Source organism: Neolamprologus brichardi, chromosome 22 (genome assembly GCF_056152115.1).
Source record: "Neolamprologus brichardi isolate AB-2024 chromosome 22, ASM5615211v1, whole genome shotgun sequence".
Classification (NCBI taxonomy): domain Eukaryota; kingdom Metazoa; phylum Chordata; class Actinopteri; order Cichliformes; family Cichlidae; genus Neolamprologus; species Neolamprologus brichardi.
In genome coordinates, this window is record NC_142124.1 from 9,167,430 (window position 1) to 9,185,886 (window position 18,457).

An 18,457-nucleotide genomic window follows, 5' to 3' on the forward strand; every position below is an offset into this window, starting at 1 on the left:
AAGTTTATAATTCCTGTTTCCATTGTCTGCCTCACACGACGCAGCGACGTCACTGGGATCAAACCTGTTGAGCCAGCTTGTAGTTTGAGTTTAATAAGCATCTAGGATACCATTGTCACCAAGAGCACCAGTAAGTCTGAGGAACAGGGGACTGTAGATGCTGGCATCTTGGATATGCCTGTGTCTTTATCTATCTGGGTCAACGTTTCCAGTCTTTAAAAAGAAAAAAATATTATACCCGAGTTATTGTCCATCAAGAAAACAATAAGACCTTTCAGTATTAACATTTAATATGTGGTCTTTGTACTGTTTTCTGTGTTCTCTAGTGTTATTGTTTTACATAAACTTGCATGGCAGGTTTTACTGACAACACAAGTGAAACACATTCTGAACCCAGAGGTCACAGTGTGCATCACCTTAGCTTATCAGAATAACCTGTAAATCTGAGGAAATGTAACATGGCTCTCACGTCCTCATATTTTTTTTACATATAACTTTTTATTGATTTTGCAAGTTTTTTGAAAACATATACTTAAACCTGTATAAAGGGGGGGGGGGGGGGGGTGGAGAGAAACCAAGAAAACTGCTTGTGTGCATCCCTCTCCTTAAAAATCTAAGAAAGGAAAGAGAAGCTAACTTACAGTAGGTTCTGAAAGAAAAAACACAGAAACAGGCAACTAAAAATGACAGTGAAGTAATATATTGGCTGGTAGTCACAGTTAATAATCCTTCAGATTATGGTATTATGGTTGTGATTTCCTGGGTGCTTCAGATAGCTCGAAAAGTAGTCCCAAATTTTATCTTTGTCTTTTGTATCCTTTTTTCGTTTATTCAGCATGGACTCATAGGAAGCAGTCTCTGCCATTGCTCTGATCCAGTCTTTCAGCTCAGGAAGTCCTGTAGTCTTCCAGTGCCTGAGGATAATCCTCGATGCAGTTACCAGTCCAACCATAACAACCGTAAAAATATTATTATGAATTCTTGGAATATGAGAACAGTCTCCTAACAAACACAATTCAGGAGTTAAGGGCACTTCTGATCCTGAACAACCTTTTAAAAGTGTGACGACTTCCTTCCAAAAAGGAGCTTTAAGGGAACATTCGCAAAAACAATGTAGGAAAGTCCACACCTCAATGTTACATTTCCAACAGAGATAGTCAGGCATAAGCTTCATGCTGTGTAATCTTGTTGGAGTATGATAATATCTATGCGCAATTTTATATTGTATGCATTTGCTCCTCGCCTCCTTAACATAAATCCCATTTTCTGCCAGAATTCCCATCCATTTTTTGTTTGGAATTGGTGCATTTAAATCTTTCTGCCACAAAGTTTTAATATTCGAACACCCACTTCTATTATCATTTACCAACTTATGAAAGCATTATGCTGTGTGGTGCTCCCGAGGAATATTTATAAAAATTTAGAACAAGATTTCCATGTCCCCTTCTGAACTTCGACATCACACAATGTCTAATTTGCCAATATCTCCAACGATGTTCCTTCCCTTCCAATTTGTATGTTTGGACAAGATCTATATAGGACATAAATTCCCCATCTTTAAATAACTCACTAATAACATTTATGCCATGAGACTGCCACAATTTCCAAAACATCATTTTTTTTCCCCTATACGAATAGCTGGATTGTTCCAAAGCGATGAGTAAAACTGCACATGAGGTGATATTTTAAGGATTCTATATTAAGCCATACCTGGCTAGAGTGAAGCAAAATTGTGTTCGTTGAAGTGCGGCTTTGAGACAGCATACATTTTGGGTCATAATGGATATAAATCTCAGACTCTATACTCAGCCATTCCTGTCCAGCTTGATTTTTTTCCCCAGTAATTAACCAATTTTGCCACTTCGAATGAGATTGAATATAGTCTTGGATCGGGTAAACTTAAGCCGCCCTTCTCTCTAGGGCCATATAATTTACTTAGCTTGATTCTTTCCCTTTTCCCATCCCACAGAAACTGCTTAATTAAGTTTTCATTCTGTTTGAAGAAAACATGCAGTATCACAATTGGTAACATGATTACTACGTAGTTGAATTGGGAAGCTATAATCATTTTTACAATATTTATTTTGCCCCACAATGAGATTTTTAATTTGCTCCATTTTTTTGCTCCCAAACGCCTTAACGCCCACTCACATCCTGGGCCATCTGACCTCAGGAAATCACATGATAGGGTGGGTCAGGTTTCACAATGAGCTCACCCGAAACCCTGGCTGATTGGGAACCACACCTGCTTTCACACCTTGGCTCACGTGATAAGGTAGAGGATCATCAGGGGGTCCTTTGTCCCTCTTTGGGGGGAAACTCCCACTGGGTTTAAATCTGGGACTCCCCACCATTTGACCCTTAGAACAGAAGAAGCTTCTCGGATGAGAGGTGAAACGTCTTCAAGCAACTCGAAGAAGTCCAGACGCTTTTCGTTCCAAGCTCCTTAGACTTGCTACATTTTTCTATATTTGTTTTTATTTTTAGTAGGACTGGGTCAAAATTGAGTTGGGGTAGGTCCTCCATATCTTGGCTTAGCCTAATCCCGAGATACTTCATGCCTCTAGGTACCCATCCTCAAATTAACCCTCTATTATAGATCCTCTCGGGGATGTAGGTTAGATTTTTTTTAGCAAGAATGTAGCTGTTGCTCCCTCAGTGTTAGCTGCCAGCAATGTTGCCTGAGCTAGGAAGCTTTTATTTACCATTCATCTCTGTACCAAACATCATGGGAAACAGGTTTACAATGTCAAGGAGTCAGAGCAATTAAGAGTGCATATTTGAACTCATTTGAACCCATTACGATCGGTAGGTGATTGTAACCTTGAGCAAAGAATGTGTGAGCAAAGATCTAAAACAACTGTGAGCTGTGTTTCTGGTAACTAGGCACTTTTTGTGACTTTGTATAAAAGTCACAAAAAGGTGCGTTTATGACTGAGAAGAAAACTCTGTGGCTGATTAGATAAAGTACACAATGAGAATGCTATATTGATCGCTTTACAGAGCTTTTTTATATTCAACTTTTATTTAATCATTCCATAAAATATAAAAATAAAAATATGAATAATATAATTATAGTTCAAAATATAAATCCTATGTAGCAGTAACTAGGTGCACCAGCAGGTGGCAGAAACGTCATGGAGTCTCACGTGTGATAAACAGCAGGGAGACGACGAGGAAGAGAAGACGAAGAAGAGGCGACCATGTTGATTTAAAGGAAGAAGAAACACAATAGAGGAGATTTATATCCAGAAAAAAAATCAGTGATTGAAGCTTATTGTAAAGGAAATAGTTGATCGACCGCGCAGTGAGTGTTCCTTGCAGAAAAATAAAACTATAAAGGTAGGTTTGTGGAGCTTTGAGGCGTTTACTTTCTGTAAAAAAACATCTGAGTTGCTATGAGCAGATTAGCATGTAGCTAACGTTAGCGAGTGGAGTTATTTGTGCTAAATTAGTCCGGAGGATAACCGTATTCCATGAAGCTTTAGTGGAAACATTGCAAAAGAATTAACCCAGTCAAAGTACATTTTTATCGCATTGTTGTCGTTATGATAAATTAAAAGATCATAAAAAGTAAAAGACGAACGAACGTTTTAACGGCTCAGTCGCTCGTTAACTTTAGCTCCGTTAGCATAACGTATTTAGTGTTTCTCCTTAGAGGCAGCGTTAATGTAAGATATTAATCAATAAATGAAGGTAAGTAAAGTTTATCAAATCCATAGTAATTGTTTTGGTGTTTTAAAGTTAATTAATTTCAGACTGCGTTTGGAAAACCGCGTGAAAATTAAGTTTAAGCTAATGTGCAGTCTGAACGGTGGAGGAAAAAAAACTTGGTAAAGTTATGACGCTGTGAGCAGCTTTTGGCAATCGATTCAAACTGTGATTGTTTGATTTGTTTCAAGCTGATTTGAGGCTTCAGTAAAGGATAGACTCAATTTAAAAAAAAAAAAAAATCCTGACAGTTTGGGCTTCGTTAATCTGAGGGCTGCCACCTGGCAGGTTCACCTCTCTAACCTCGGAGTGCTGAAGTAGCGTGTCGCTTTCTGCAAATAACTGCCGCTTTTATTTATCACTGTTCAGGGCAGAAGTCGGCCAACTTTACTAACAAAAGAGCAGATTCTCAACAACTTTAACTAAAGGGGGAGGGGTCTGCAAGAAGCCGAAAACGCAGTTTGAGCTTTTTAATAAAAGTGGCACAGCCTGTTGAGTATGGTGTTTTAATACGGAAATATTCAGTGTTTCTATATACTGAATATTCATTAGTTAGTTACTCTGTAGGTATTCTGTAATTAATCTATATGCTTATAAACGAACTACTACTAACTGTTCACTTCTTAAAAATATAGCACTATTATTTCGCTATGTTGCATTTAGCATTAATATGTAATATGAAATCATGTAAGAATGCTGCCAGTTTAAATAAAGAATTAATAAATATTAGTAACAGTAGATTCGAAAGAAAAGTCCGCTTTGATGATGATTTTTTTCCCTGTGCATTTTTGCATCTGCAGCATGTCACTACCCTTCTTTTACCCACATTTGCAAATATCTACACAGGGATCGAGGTGACTGTGTTTATTTACTGAGGCCAGCAGTGGGCTTTTGGAGTTTAACCGTGGTCAAATATGTGAGAATGACTGGCAAACTAGGTTTCTGTGTGGCCCGTTGTAGCTGCTGCTCCATTACTTCAAAGCCAACTGACTGTGTGTGTAACATTTCTTCAGAGACACCCTTAACAGAACAGATTAGACTTAAGGGTTAGATATGCCATAGGTACATCATAACCACAGACCCCTCTGAAACCCAGCTACGTGACTACACGTCACATTAGTGTATTTTGTGATTGATTTGTGTGTTGTTTTTGACTGCAGGATGTTGGCGATAACTGCTCCGGTACATATCTGCAATTCAATAAGTTGAAATGAGAAGCTGCAGATCTCAAATTTTGTAGGGAATTCTGATGTAGATGATCAGGCATGTCTTTGACACTCAGGAGTTTTAATCTCCTGTAAAATTTGATGGTGCGAATCCTTTTAATTTCCCTTTTGTTTAGTTAGAGGTAGTTTTCAGTTGAAACAGTAGTGGTTTATTGGTGGCATTATGAAAAGTTAAAACAGGATCTGGAACATCCCCACCTACGCTGTCATCTCTGCTGTCACAGATAACGAGCGCTGAAAGTAAATTTATTTACCAACAAAACGGAACAAAAAATATTTGTTAGTGTTTGGGTCTACTTTGGAACAGGGCAACTTTAAAGATATGGAGGCCACTGTGAGTCCTACCTGTTTTTATGCAAAGAAATCAAATTACAAGTAATCTGATTACTATTAAGTTATTATTAAGTTAAACATAGCAGCCTGATGGCTTTAAATGCAAACATCCCAAAAATGCCAAATTGTTTATTTATGAGAATTTGCTTCTTTTTCTCATTTTGTAATCATAAACTACCATTACCTATTTTGGGTTATGAAGTCATCTTCAGTGCAACTGATGATCAAGAGCGTAAATAGGTAAACTACTTATAACTGGGACTTAGAGTCAGCTGTTCATGGTCATTTAAAAATGTAAAATCTCGCGCTTTTATTTCTTTTAGGTGAGGAGTCTGAGTTGTTGGCTTTGACTCTGAGGAGGCAGCGGGCGATCAGGCCACAACTCTCACACTTCAGACTGAGCTGAAGATCTGTGGTGTCGAAGGAGAGAAGGTCAAACACCTGGAGGAGAAAGGAAACTCACACCCCCCACACACACTGAAGACTCAGCAAGGGTGGAAAGCTTTTTGGGCTTTGGACTCAGTTACCCCTTGTGTGATTTTTGATTTCAGGATCCATTTTTTTGGAGTGACTTATACCCACACAGTGGAAATAAACAGAAAGCATTACGGACTATAATTTTGGGGAGATACTTGTACAAAGTCGGGCATTTTTTTTTTCCTTTTTTTTGTCAAGAACAGGGATATTGAGGAACTCTAATGGACTCAAAAGTGGAAATAAGAAATACTGTTCAATTTACAAAGAGAAGTTTAAGTATTGAAGTAAGATTATATTGAAGATCCCCAAGTTCAGATTGCCTTAGTTGTTCTGTTTCAGGACTTGAACTGCTTCGATACTTGTTCACATATAATTTTTCTATATTGTGGACAAGTATATTCATGCATATGAATGCAAATTTCTCTTCATTTTGAAGAGCTCTTGTGTAAAAAGTTTTTTTTTTTTTTTGGTTGTTGTTTTGTGTACGTCAGTCACTCTGTTGTTGAAGGGGACCGAACTGCACGTACGTGTGTATATGTAAATACTACGAATCCACTTCTGTCGTCAGCTTTGGACTTCAAACAAAAAAAGAGAGAGAATATCGTTTGTTAATGCTTTATTAAACTTTTTTACATCTGAAGAGAATTTTTAAAAATTAAACCTAAGACGCAAAAATCTAATACTTCAAAGGACAGAAAAAAGAAGAAGACAAAAACAGGGAAAATGGCAACCGCCAGAACAGAAAATGTGGGCCCGGTTGTCATGGGACTGAATAAGCAGAACGGGCAGCTCAGAGGGCAGACCAAACCAGCTGCAGTCCAGCCAGCACCAACAACTCAAGGAAAGACTTTGGGTGCTCCCCAGAAAGCAGGAGGAGCCTCTCAGGACGGAGGTGGTATTAAGTTTGGAGATGACTGGAAAAAGAGCCTACAGCTCCCTCCCAAAGACAACAGGGTCAAAACCTCAGTGAGTTAAAATTTGATTTCAGTTTCTTATCGTGCTTTCGCTACAGACTTTTCTCCTGATGTCCTAACCATTTCTGTGACCACTGCAGGATGTGACGTCCACAAAGGGGAATGAGTTTGAAGATTATTGTCTCAAAAGAGAACTCCTGATGGGCATCTTTGAGATGGGTTGGGAGAAACCTTCCCCTATTCAGGTATGCTCAATATTTATTATCATTTATCTTCTTTCCAAATAGCTTAACTTTCCAATTTTATGTTGACAGAAAACTCAACACATGTAACCGTTCTGCTGGGCATTTCTGTATTAGACAAACACATTTGTCTGTATTCTGTTGTGTTTTTTGGGGGAAAAAATAATTTTTGACAGTATATACGCCGATATCAGTTGATTTGTATGTCAGCGTTTGACTTTTTAAAAAAAGAATAGGTGTTTTCATCCTGTTTCTTTTGTACTCTCTTTAAAACTCATCAATAATTAACATTAAAAGTAAACATCATCTGCAGCACGGTTGATGTGGTTCACTTTTTAGATCAGGATTATTTCTCATTATAAAGTAAATCAGATTTATTAAACTTTACAAATCTTGTTTTTTAAACAAATACTTTCCTTAAACTCTAAATATAATTTAACTAAAAATAAAATATAGATGTGAACTGACATAAAAATGTAACAGCCTGGTGACAAGACAAGTGAATTATTACAAGAATCTAACACAATAGTGGCTTTATCTCCATTACCTAATTTTAACTATCACTATGGATGAAGGGGGGGGGGGGGGGGGGGAACAGGGTTACTTGTACGGTCATACAGTTTTATACATTTTATTTTATTTGTTTGATTTGAGAGATGCTTACATATGCTGACACAATTTGGGTTGTTTTTTTTGTTTTTATGGCCTACCTTAAAAGCACAAACATGTAAGACAAAGACACACACTTCATTTGTGTGTGAAGTCCATAAAATAAAAAAGGCAAGTATGTTTGTGTAATGAGACAGACGGTTTGCCTGTTGGTTCCTTGCAGGAGGAGAGCATTCCCATCGCCCTGTCTGGACGGGACATTCTGGCCCGAGCCAAGAATGGAACAGGGAAAAGTGGAGCCTATCTCATCCCACTGCTGGAAAGGATAGACCTGAAAAAGGACCACATACAGGGTGAGGCACTGCCTTTGGTTTTATAGTTGGACTCCAAATGTAAGCTTTACTGACTACAGTTCTAACGACCTTTTTCTTTAAGGTGTTTTTTAACTTGTGTTGTTTTCCTATGCTTCCATTTTACCTGACATGGCATTTCCTTCAGTTCAGTCATGCACGTGCTATAGAAAGAGAAGCTAATGCATCGTCATTGTCTCGCCAGCCTTGTTTGTTCTGTTGGTTCTATGCTTTGCCTTCAAAGCAGATTTCACACATGCACTGCAGCCCAGATCTTTTCTAGGACTGAGCCAACAGGGATGCACCTCAGCCTGCCATTAACCGTTAAGTTCTCAAGTGCAAAGTCTCTGTGATGTTTGAAGGCACAGCTAATATAGCAAGTGGCCATCTTTGTGCTGCCTACTGCACTTTTATCCAGACAGCTAAACCGAACCCAGCAAAGAGTGCACTGTCTCCTGCTGTGTGCTGCCTAGCAGAAAGGACAACTGTAAAACTAAAAAGCCAGATTAACTTCATGTGTGAAAACAGCTTGTGAAATCACATATCATCTATCATGTTTGTAATCTCTACTACTTTTTTTTTTTTTTTAAATTTTCCAGCCATTGTCATGGTGCCCACTCGTGAGCTGGCACTGCAGATGAGCCAGATCTGCATCCAGCTCAGCAAACACCTGGGAGGAGTCAAAGTCATGGCCACCACCGGGGGCACCAATCTGAGAGATGACATCATGCGTCTGGATGAGACCGGTAAAGATTCCTATCAACCAGCTTTGTGGTACTTTTATCCACGAGAGGTTATGCAGGTTGTCACACTGAATTCAGTGTGTTATCTGTTGTTAAATATTGTCACAAAATGCCCCGTAGAAAGGAAGTTTTGATGATAATCACAGTTCTGTTTTCACAACAGTGCATGTGGTCATTGCCACGCCTGGCAGGATCCTGGACTTGATAAAGAAGGGAGTGGCAAAGGTGGATAGAGTCCAGATGATGGTGATGGATGAGGTAAATATGAGTAAAGTCATTTCAGAAGCTAGCTGTTATTTTATGTATTGTGTTGTGTTGTATCGGGTAAGAAAAGAGGCTTGCTTCGTGGTAGTTATTATTCCGTTTCTCTTCAGGCGGATAAGCTGCTGTCTCAGGATTTTGTGGTGCTTATTGAAGATATTATTAGTTTCCTGGCCAAGAACAGACAGATCCTGCTCTACTCTGCAACCTTCCCCATCAGTGTGCAGAAGTTCATGGTGAGTAGACGGCTAATTACTGCGCTGCTTGTCCAGCCCGCTGGCTCAGAGCCACTTGGCTCCACTTAGCTCACACTGCAGTCCGAGCTCCGCTCCTGTCGCGCCCAAATCTGTTTCTTTCTTTGTTGTGGACATTTCCAGGGTTGATTCAGCTAAAGCAAATTTAGTTTACATTCACAGGATACGATTGCTTTTACTGTTTGTAGTCTTTTTTGAAATTCTGAGTATTTAAGCAGGCACTACTTGTGTGGTGGTTTCAGTGACAGTGCATCCAAAAAGAAATTTCCCCATAAAGAAGAGCAGAAAATGATCATGACAGAAATGTCCTCGAAGCTTTTACAGTTCTGAAAACACATTTTTAAAAGCACTGTGTAAACTGTTATCTCTCTGTGTCTTTGCTGTAGGCCAAGCACCTTCAGAAGCCCTATGAGATAAACCTGATGGAGGAGCTGACTCTGAAGGGCATTACTCAGTACTATGCCTACGTCACAGAGAGGCAGAAAGTTCACTGCCTCAACACACTCTTCTCCAGGGTAACTGACTCTGTTAACTGCGGTTATTTTGTGACCACAAGTACACTTCTTTCAAAGTGATAAGTTAGCCCGTGTTAATCCAGTGTTTCCTGCTTAAACTTTACTCCCTTTACCTTTATTTTTTTATTTTATTTTATTTTAATTCGTTTCTTTAAAAGGTTTTATCAGATAAGGAAACGCAGGCTTATTACTTTTACTTTCCACAGATGAAAATGCCCTCAAAGGCTCATTTTTTTCCCCTCCTCTCCATAATAGCTTCAAATCAACCAGTCAATCATCTTCTGTAACTCCACTCAGAGAGTGGAGCTCTTGGCCAAGAAGATCACTCAGCTGGGCTACTCCTGCTTCTACATCCACGCTAAAATGATGCAGGTGAGAACAATGTTTTTATGCTAACAGAACATTAGTGGGCTCTCAAATTAATGACAGGTGCAAAATAAAAGAATATGCCTGCTCGTAATCCTCAATCTATATAAATATTAATGTTAGATTCTTTTAAAACCTTAAAATTACTTTGATCACGGTATTAAAATACCTGAATATTTCAATGAGGAATACATTTTCTTCAGGCTGACGAAAAGCAAATCCTGACGTTGGATATTTAATGATTTGCGATCATTTGTTTTCTCCAGGAATACAGAAACCGTGTGTTCCACGACTTCAGAAATGGACTGTGCAGAAATCTGGTGTGCACTGGTGAGTTTTAACTGGAATATCTACTTGTGCATCACAAAAGCCTCAGAGTTAATCCAGGATATGTTGTAGTACTGCTGTAATCTTCTGTTGCCTTCCAATAGATCTGTTCACCAGAGGAATTGACATCCAGGCGGTAAACGTGGTTATCAACTTCGACTTCCCGAAGAACGCAGAGACTTACCTCCATCGTATTGGAAGATCAGGTATGTTTTGTTTTTGTTTGTAAATGTAAATCATTAAAGCTTACCTGCTTTTTTTTTTTTTTTTTTTTTTTTTTTTAAATGAAATTGTTTTCCAGGATGCTTGAAAGTTTATAACTGGCTTGTATTTAGCTAGAAACCATGGCGCACAGCATAAATTGATACTGAACCCCTGATGCACAATGAGAGAAAAGTGTTTCTTTTCTTATGTCACAGTTAAAACTCTCATTTTAACCATCAGAGGTCTAAATATCCTGTCGCTAACCCTAAAGCCACAGTTACGGTTGAAAAGTGGGTCACTGGTATATTTGTAGTCTTCTGCTAAACAGAAAAATAAGTCACTACTTCACCACTAAAAGAGATGAAGCAAAAGATCTGATTTTGTGCAGAACAGCTCATTGATGTAGAAACTGGCCTGCTCTCATAAGTTTTTAAACTGAACACACAAGCCTACCTGTGCATCCCAGGTTACAATTCAGCATCAGTTTATAATATCGGCCAGCCCAAGGTACTTTATCATAAGATGCAGGCAGTAGAACAAAAACTCTGTCAATGAGACGATCCCCTGGGAGCAACCTGGCAACTGTGGGGAAGAAGAACTCCCTTTTTTAAGAGGAAGAGTCCTCCAACAGAATCAGAGTACGCAGAATCTGATACAACATGTTGGGTTGTTGGGGGGGGGGGGGTGACAGTGCTGAGCATAAACTGCTATTCGCTCTAACAATTGCCCTGTTTTTAACAGAGTAAACGTCCTTCAGTTCATGGCAGTTTGATAAATTTTGTTGTCATAGCCTTTGTAATCAGGCTTTAGCGCTTTAATCTGTGACTCAACTGCCTTCAAAAAGTACTTTTTGTAATTTTACATCCATTCTGAACTTGTGAAAGCCGCCTCTGAAAAATATGGTCTGTGTTATGATACTATTTTAAAAACTAAACTGAAACGAGTGAATTCAATCTGCAAAGTAACTGAAATGAAAGTAAACACAAACCAAAATTTCCACATGAAGTGAAACAGGAAAAAGCAAACTAGTTAGAAAGCACAAAACTAAAGCTTTACTACAGGCTTGGATTTCGCAATCTGCATCTGTGACGTCTCGCCACGGGGCACAAGTTGCCAAATTCATGGGGTTGTTTTTTTTTTTTCTTCTTCATGTTTGACATGCTCACAGCGCTTCAGACTGTGACTGATGTTATGGTTTTGATGTTCTGATGTCCCTTGGGAACAGTTTCTCTACTGTACTATTTTATTTGATTATTTTCTCCCCACGATATTAATGACATACTTTGTTTTTAGTTTAAACTGGACATTGTATATTAACCACATTCTCATGTTCCTCAGGGCGGTTTGGACACCTGGGCTTGGCCATCAATCTAATCACATCGGAGGATCGCTTCAACCTGAAGGCCATTGAAGACCAGCTGGTGACCGACATTAAGCCCATTCCCAGCAGCATCGACAAGAGCCTCTATGTGGCCGAGTACCACTCAACTAGCGGGGATTGTGACGTGGAGGAGGTCGAGGAGAAGCGCCAACAGGACAGCACCTAAAACAGGTGCGATGCCAAGAAAAAGCGAGGTTGTCTGAAATCATTCACTGCTGCCTATCCCGGGAGTTCTATGTATTGAGCGTCACAGCTATGATTAAAAGTAAATTCAGGGTGATATTTGGTCAATATTTACTATGATTTTAAATGTGAACAAGTTCATTTTAAAATGCTTTCCTTACCTTTTAAATATATAGTTTAGCATGAGCTAAATTAAATGGCAAGCAACTTTGGGCATGTAGAGGTGGGCAAAGCGAACTGCTGTAAGCGGTGAACTAGATTTCTAACATGGGAAAATGACAGAGGTTTATATAAAAAAAAAAAATTGGCAAAGATTGATAGATTTGTGGAAGATTTAGATCAGCAAAATGAAATGCTGTTAGACTACTCGCGCCTTTGTCTCTGTTATGTCTTTGCTGTCACACAATTACATTTATTAATCACAGCTGGCTTAAAAAATAGTTGCTCAGCGTATGATGTTCTGTGGAGGGCAGTGCACATCAGCTGTACGCTACTTTTCCTGAGGCATTGTGAGATGCATTAAATGCTGTAGGGTAGGGGACACATGCCTGGGATTGGCTCACAAAACAGTTTCTTAAATTTTTCTTCTCTTAACTTTGTGTCATTTGCAGAGGTGGTTATGCTTATGCAGCATATTAAAAATCCTAAAATCTCTCCCAAAAATCATAACAGCTGTAGCTTTGTCAGGATGGACTAATCTGTTTGCACAAAAGGATGTGTAAAAAAAAATGAAACACTTAATGACTGAAATCATGGAGCGAGGATCAGCTGATCCATGGAAGAGTTTGCAGCAACTTGCCTTAACAGCTCTGTGTCGTGTTTGGTTTTTGGGGGGAGTTTTTATCAATGTGTGGCCTTTCACTTGCTTTATCAAAGTCATTCTTACCCCTATGAGGAAAAATGCCATGTAGGGCAGTGGTCTCCAACCTTTTTTGCGCCACAGACCGGTTTATGCCCGACAATATTTTCACGGACCGGCCTTTAAGGTGTTGCGGATAAATACAACAAAATAAAACTAGTACCGGTACTGAAAAAAGAAGATTTATTCATAACACACATGAAAAGACCCAGGAAAACTGAGTTGACGATAAAAACAATAACAAAATAACTCTGAAAACCGATTAAAAAAACCCTGAAAACCATACATTTCACACCTGAGCCTCAACTCTCGTGGCCCGGTACCAAACGACTCAGGGACCGGTACCGGTCCGAGGCCCGGGGGTTGGGGACCACTGATGTAGGGTATAATCTTACTCAGTCTAAAAGAGTAAGACTCACTATGCAGCCCTCTCAAGTGAGTAGTGAATGATTTCAGATGCAGTGTGGCTCCTTGTGTTGGTAACTTGACTGATGATGTGCTCCTAATCCATGTTTTGTTCTCTTCCTCAGGACGCTGAGACACACCGGGCTTTTGCACAGACATCAGCGCTTGCACGCAGGCTTCAGGCAACTCTTCATTTTCACATTCGTCACTTGTTTTCCGAGCCTGTGGAATGGATGTCTTTAAAAAAAAAATCAAACAAAAAAAGAAACAAAGGCTGTTTTTATTTTGGAGCATTTCTTTAGCTTTTCCTCAACAAGAGCTGCCTCATTATTTTATACATTTAGAAGTTTAAAGTGTGCTTTGCACCAAGCTGGGACCGTGAGAAAGCTTAACAATTCCTAGAATTAGAGAAATGAGCCGTTTTGAACCCGTCGCCTTTGGAGACAGTTTTCACTTCCAGCAGCAAAGTTGGTCTATTTTGGGTTTTTTTGTTTTCTTTTGTTTTTTCTTTTGTTTTTGTTTTTTAAAAGTGGTGCACTTACACCAGCCATCACTCTGTCCACTCACACTGCTGTGGTCACTTAAGTGCCTTACTTGACTCCCGTGTGCACTCATCCATTCATAGCCTGCTGCCGACTGTCACGCAGCAGAGTACGAGCACAAAGACGAATCAATAGTAACCCGAGTTTATTGAAACTTTAGTCATTATGCAAAGGAAAAAGGACAACACACACACACACTGCTCTCCCGCTGAGAGGTGTGCAGAAACATCAAAACCATCCTGAATGTGAACGTTTGTTTTTAATGTGAACGTTGCAATAAAAAAAAAAAGGGCAGCTTTATTTAAATACTACGTGACTGTTTTTCCCTTCCACCATGAATAAAACATGAGCAGAGCTAATGTGAGAAGACGGCCCCTGTACTGATTCGTAGAGTATGTCGGCCTGCAGATACACACAAGCAGCATGGGAGATGAACAGCAGCTTCATTAAATTAAAGCTGTTGTTCTTTTACAGCTAAGAAAAATATATATATTGACTGGTAAATAGTGTAAATCTATTGGTCGCTGTAGCTGCTGGATGAAAATATGTTCTCTTTTCCTGAAAAGGATGATGCATTCAAGACTCATTCAAAACGGCTGATAAATGAGCTTCAGCATGTCCACGATTGGTGCAAAACAACACTTTTAACTTTTTCTTTCCCCACACAGCTTCTGTTTTTTGGTTTTTGTTGTTTTTTTTATTTGCTTGTTTGTTTTTTTAATCGAGGAAACACACGGTGGAAATGTGTTTTTAAGCCCTCATGACAAAATTAACATCGGTGAATGTATTAGTTGCCAATAATAGCTGTGCAGCCCAGTGGTTTAATGCCAAGCTCTTCACGTTGCTGCTGCAGTAGAGGCTCCGCTTCAGGCTTTACTTTAATGAAATATAAACTGGATGTGAGCTGGTTTCATGAACCACAGAGGAATGAAACCCGCTCAGTCTTTAAAAGGCCACATATAAAGTCAATTGGAAACAACTTTTTTTTTTTTCTCTCGTGCAGCAACATTTTTTTTCTCTCCACAGCCTACACATTTTTTATTTTTTATTTTTTTTTAAGTGACAATTTTTGTGAGGGGTAGATTTCTTTTAAGCAAACTTGTAGCATCTTTGAACAGGCAGCTGATTTTTTTCCCCCCCGCCCCCTCACAGATCATCACTAATTATTAAAAAGAGAAATTTTTGCTTTTTAAGATTTATTTTTGTTGCTCTAAGCAGTTTGGGGGGTGGGGACAGGGTGAGGCTTTAGCACTGGGTAACCTTTGGAGTTTTTGGGGTGAGTTTTGCAGAAGCCAAGTGTTTTATCAGATGCTCACCGAGCATCTTGAATTATCTCTCTGGGACTTAAAGCATAGTCAAAAAGCATTGATTTTGTTTTATTTGTAAATTTTTTTTTCTCCCCCAGAAGTTGGGGGGAAAAAAACAAAACTTGTTTATGTTTTGACTGCCAGAGAGTTACAACAAACAAACAAGAGTTTGTGGAAAGTGATGAAGCACTGTGATCTCCTTGAACCTGTTCAACGTTTGTGTGATGGAAGATCAAAGTGCCGTGATTTTTATTTTATTTTATTTTTCTTCCCCCCAGTAGGGCAATCTTTATACGAGGTATTCTGAATCATTTTGAGGAAAGAAAATGGTAAATGATTCATTGTTTACACTCGTTGTTTACAGTTATAAAAGGAAAAAGAAAAAATGAAAATGCTTTGCTTCATTGGTGGAAGAGGAAGTAGACTTGTATTGTTTCCTTTTGTTTTCCTTGAAATAGATTTTCAGGATTTACATTGAAGCAAAACCAAAAAAGTTGAATGTCGTATGAGTGAGTGTGTGTTGACTGATCTGGTGTGTGTGTGTGTGTGTGCGCATGCGAGTTGATTGATCTGGGATCTATGTGTGTGTGTGCGTGCTAGTGAGTTGATTGATCTGGGGTGGGTGTGTGTTTGTGGGTATGTGTGTTTTAAAGAGTGTGTGTGCAGTTGATAAGGAGTCATCGTGTTTACATGCAGCCTCATCCGAACAGCTTTATCTCTGTGGATAAATCCAACAGGTTCAGTTGATTTGGAGCCAAATTTGTTACTCATGCATGATTTTAAAAGAATCAAACTGACCTGTTGTTGTAGCTCGAGGCTGCGTGTACGCGAGCTTATCGTGCAGACTGTGTTTTGTTGGTCAAGTACGATGTCTTAAGTATCGATGTGGGTGTTTACAGTTGTCAGGGATGTGATTTTTTTTTTTTTTTTTTCTCCTTCGTCTCCTTTTGTTTTTTTCCATCTCCCGCTTGCTCCAGAAGTTGATGTTTGTGGACACAAAAAATAATTTCTAATGAGATTTTCTTTTTCTGTTCTTTTTTTTTTCCCCTCAGTGGTTTGTGTTCCTACTCACTTCCCTGACAGTCAGTCCATAAACTCCTCTGTGACACAGAAAATTAGATATTTAGCTGAACACCCGAGATCTTTGTGAAGTGGTTGGATTTTCACTTTAGGGATGAGATGAAATGAATCTGCCAGCTGTTTCTTAGCTATATATTTGCTGTTTGCGCAGTCAGTTGTAACATTCTTACACTCTAAAGTAACGAGCGCGGCCTCATTTCGACTCAGTCGAATGTTTTGAATTGGGAGGGGGGGAGAGTCGCCGTAACCGATAGAAACTACAGCATTAAGTCGATGTTGTTGTTTTGTCGGGCTTAACCTGTCACAGAGGAAGTTATGCTGAATGTGGTCATGAATGTTGGTTTTTGTTGTCGTCATAAAGTCTTTGTATGGGAGTGTTTGCACTCTTTAAATGGAGTGCTGATGGGGGGCGGGAGGCAGGGATATTATCAGAAACATATTCAAAGTTAAAATCAAAGAAAGGGTGAGGACTTGGATACTATAATGAATTTTCTTTTTTTTCCCTGCTGGTGTAAAACAAAAGTTAACATCTTAATGTGGACTATTAGTGTTAAAGGCTTAAATGCCGCTAATATTTCTACCGTGGATTTGCTGCACTAAAATAGACTCGACCACTGCTGCTGGAGGTTTTTGCCAGATTTTAATGACGCACTCAGCAGATTTGCTGTAAGCTGAGCAGCAGTCCCCCTGCAGCTTTGATGCAGAACAGTGGCGGTAAAATTAAAAGTAGATGAAGACAAAGTCGCATGAGTAGAAGTGGGTGCTTATGATCTAAATTGGCAGATAAATGTTGGTTTAAATTATCCTTTTGTTGAATTGTTCTCCTTCCTTGTACTTACTGGTACTTTTTTGGCCCTGTTTTCCTAAAACCATGACTAGATTGGACTTGAATTGGTATAAAATAAGATTCCATGTTTTCTCCCTCTTTCCCATAATTTCACCCATTTTTGTTTTCACTGAAATGGTTTTGATTGGATGACATTTAAAAACATGTTGTTCTTCCATTGTTACTTTTAAAAAATGCTTTTGGGTTTCTTTGCCTACAAAATGCATTAAAGAGGCACAAAGTATATTCCAGCAACTCTGTCCTCAATTGTTGTAACATGGAAACGCATATTCAGGGCCTGATAAGAAATTCAATAAATTGACCTGAACTTTACTGGCTGCTGTTGTTGGCTGTTTATTTCTCCACCTTTTTGATTCCATACAACTTCACACATACTTTAGATGAACATCTGTAGTGACCTGATGGGACCAAGCTAAACATTTTGTGCTCTGAAGACGTCAAAAGAAGCAGAAAGATCTGAAATGTCAGTTTGTTGGATTGTTGGCAGTTCTGATTCCACAAATGTTTTTCCAGGATAATTTTAGGGCCTCTAACATTCTGATAAGTCAGATACTGAATTTAAACATTTAGTTTTTATGACTACTGAGCTATCCAAACCCTAGTGATATGCTGTATTTTGGGGAGAGAGGTGGGCGGATCAATACAAATATCGATAGTGTTGACACTAATGCTGGTACTCATATCTGATTGATATTAGCACAATGGGATTAAGACCTTGTGTCTATCCTCTCAGTTCAGTACATAACCCATTTTTTATCTACATGTGAATTGTGGTAAATAAATTATTTTTGGGGAAATGGAAAAGCCACACCTCAAACATGCATTATGAAAAATATCTGAACATCTATTTTTATTTATTTAAGTAATTATTACAGAAGGTATGAATCATGATTTAGTGGTCACTCAAGCTACCTTCATAGGTTAAACTTGTATCAGTGTCCTTCTTAGTATCAGCCCTGTATTTACTTGGTGTGGGCTGGATACCAAAGTTTGCAGTATTGCACTTCACTAGTGGAAGATGATATATGTGTACGTCTTTCTCCACCTTGCTAACTGTTCATCTACTGTTTTGGGCCTCCAGCTACAAAATATAAGGGTGCTGCTCGTTGTGTAGCCATAATGGGACAGAGGCCTGTTGTTTGAAAACAATGCTTTTTGTTTGCTTGGAGATCCTCAGGCTGCTTTTTGTTTGCTTGGAGATCCTCAGGCTACCTTTTGACCTTGAAAGTATTTCTTCTTCACCTTTTACTACAACCGCCCTTAAAACTCCAACCAACCGCCCGGCTGGTCTCTCTTAATCGGCGTCAGCGCCCCGCCCCCT

The 18,457-nt window shown here is 39.1% G+C and overlaps 1 protein-coding gene across 2 annotated transcripts; it reads left to right on the forward strand.

The window, feature by feature from the left end:
- The first annotated feature begins 3,140 nt into the window (after positions 1-3,140).
- Positions 3,141-17,448, forward strand: LOC102790283 (putative ATP-dependent RNA helicase ddx6). 2 transcript variants are annotated; one of them, XM_087834653.1, is made up of 13 exons: positions 3,141-3,342; positions 5,594-6,713; positions 6,802-6,906; positions 7,736-7,865; positions 8,462-8,608; positions 8,769-8,863; positions 8,980-9,102; positions 9,507-9,635; positions 9,891-10,007; positions 10,268-10,331; positions 10,433-10,534; positions 11,871-12,084; positions 13,486-17,448. In XM_087834653.1, exons 2-12 carry the CDS (start codon positions 6,471-6,473, stop codon positions 12,077-12,079), a joined length of 1,464 nt encoding a protein of 487 aa, XP_087690779.1. In that variant the 5' UTR covers positions 3,141-3,342; positions 5,594-6,470; the 3' UTR covers positions 12,080-12,084; positions 13,486-17,448. The 2 variants fall into 2 exon arrangements, with proteins under 2 accessions (XP_087690779.1, XP_087690780.1); XM_087834654.1 differs by lacking the exon at positions 3,141-3,342 and adding an exon at positions 3,438-3,696.
- Positions 17,449-18,457: the final 1,009 nt, after the last annotated feature.

What these genes read in the sequence shown, in the direction of transcription:
- LOC102790283 (XM_087834653.1), top strand. Translation starts at nt 6,471, where the DNA reads ATGGCAACCGCCAGAACAGAAAATGTGGGCCCGGTTGTCATGGGACTG. An exon ending in TCAACACACTCTTCTCCAGG is followed by an intron (nt 9,636 to 9,890) that starts GTAACTGACTCT and finishes TCTCCATAATAG; the next exon opens with CTTCAAATCAACCAGTCAAT. An exon ending in TCCACGCTAAAATGATGCAG is followed by an intron (nt 10,008 to 10,267) that starts GTGAGAACAATG and finishes TGTTTTCTCCAG; the next exon opens with GAATACAGAAACCGTGTGTT.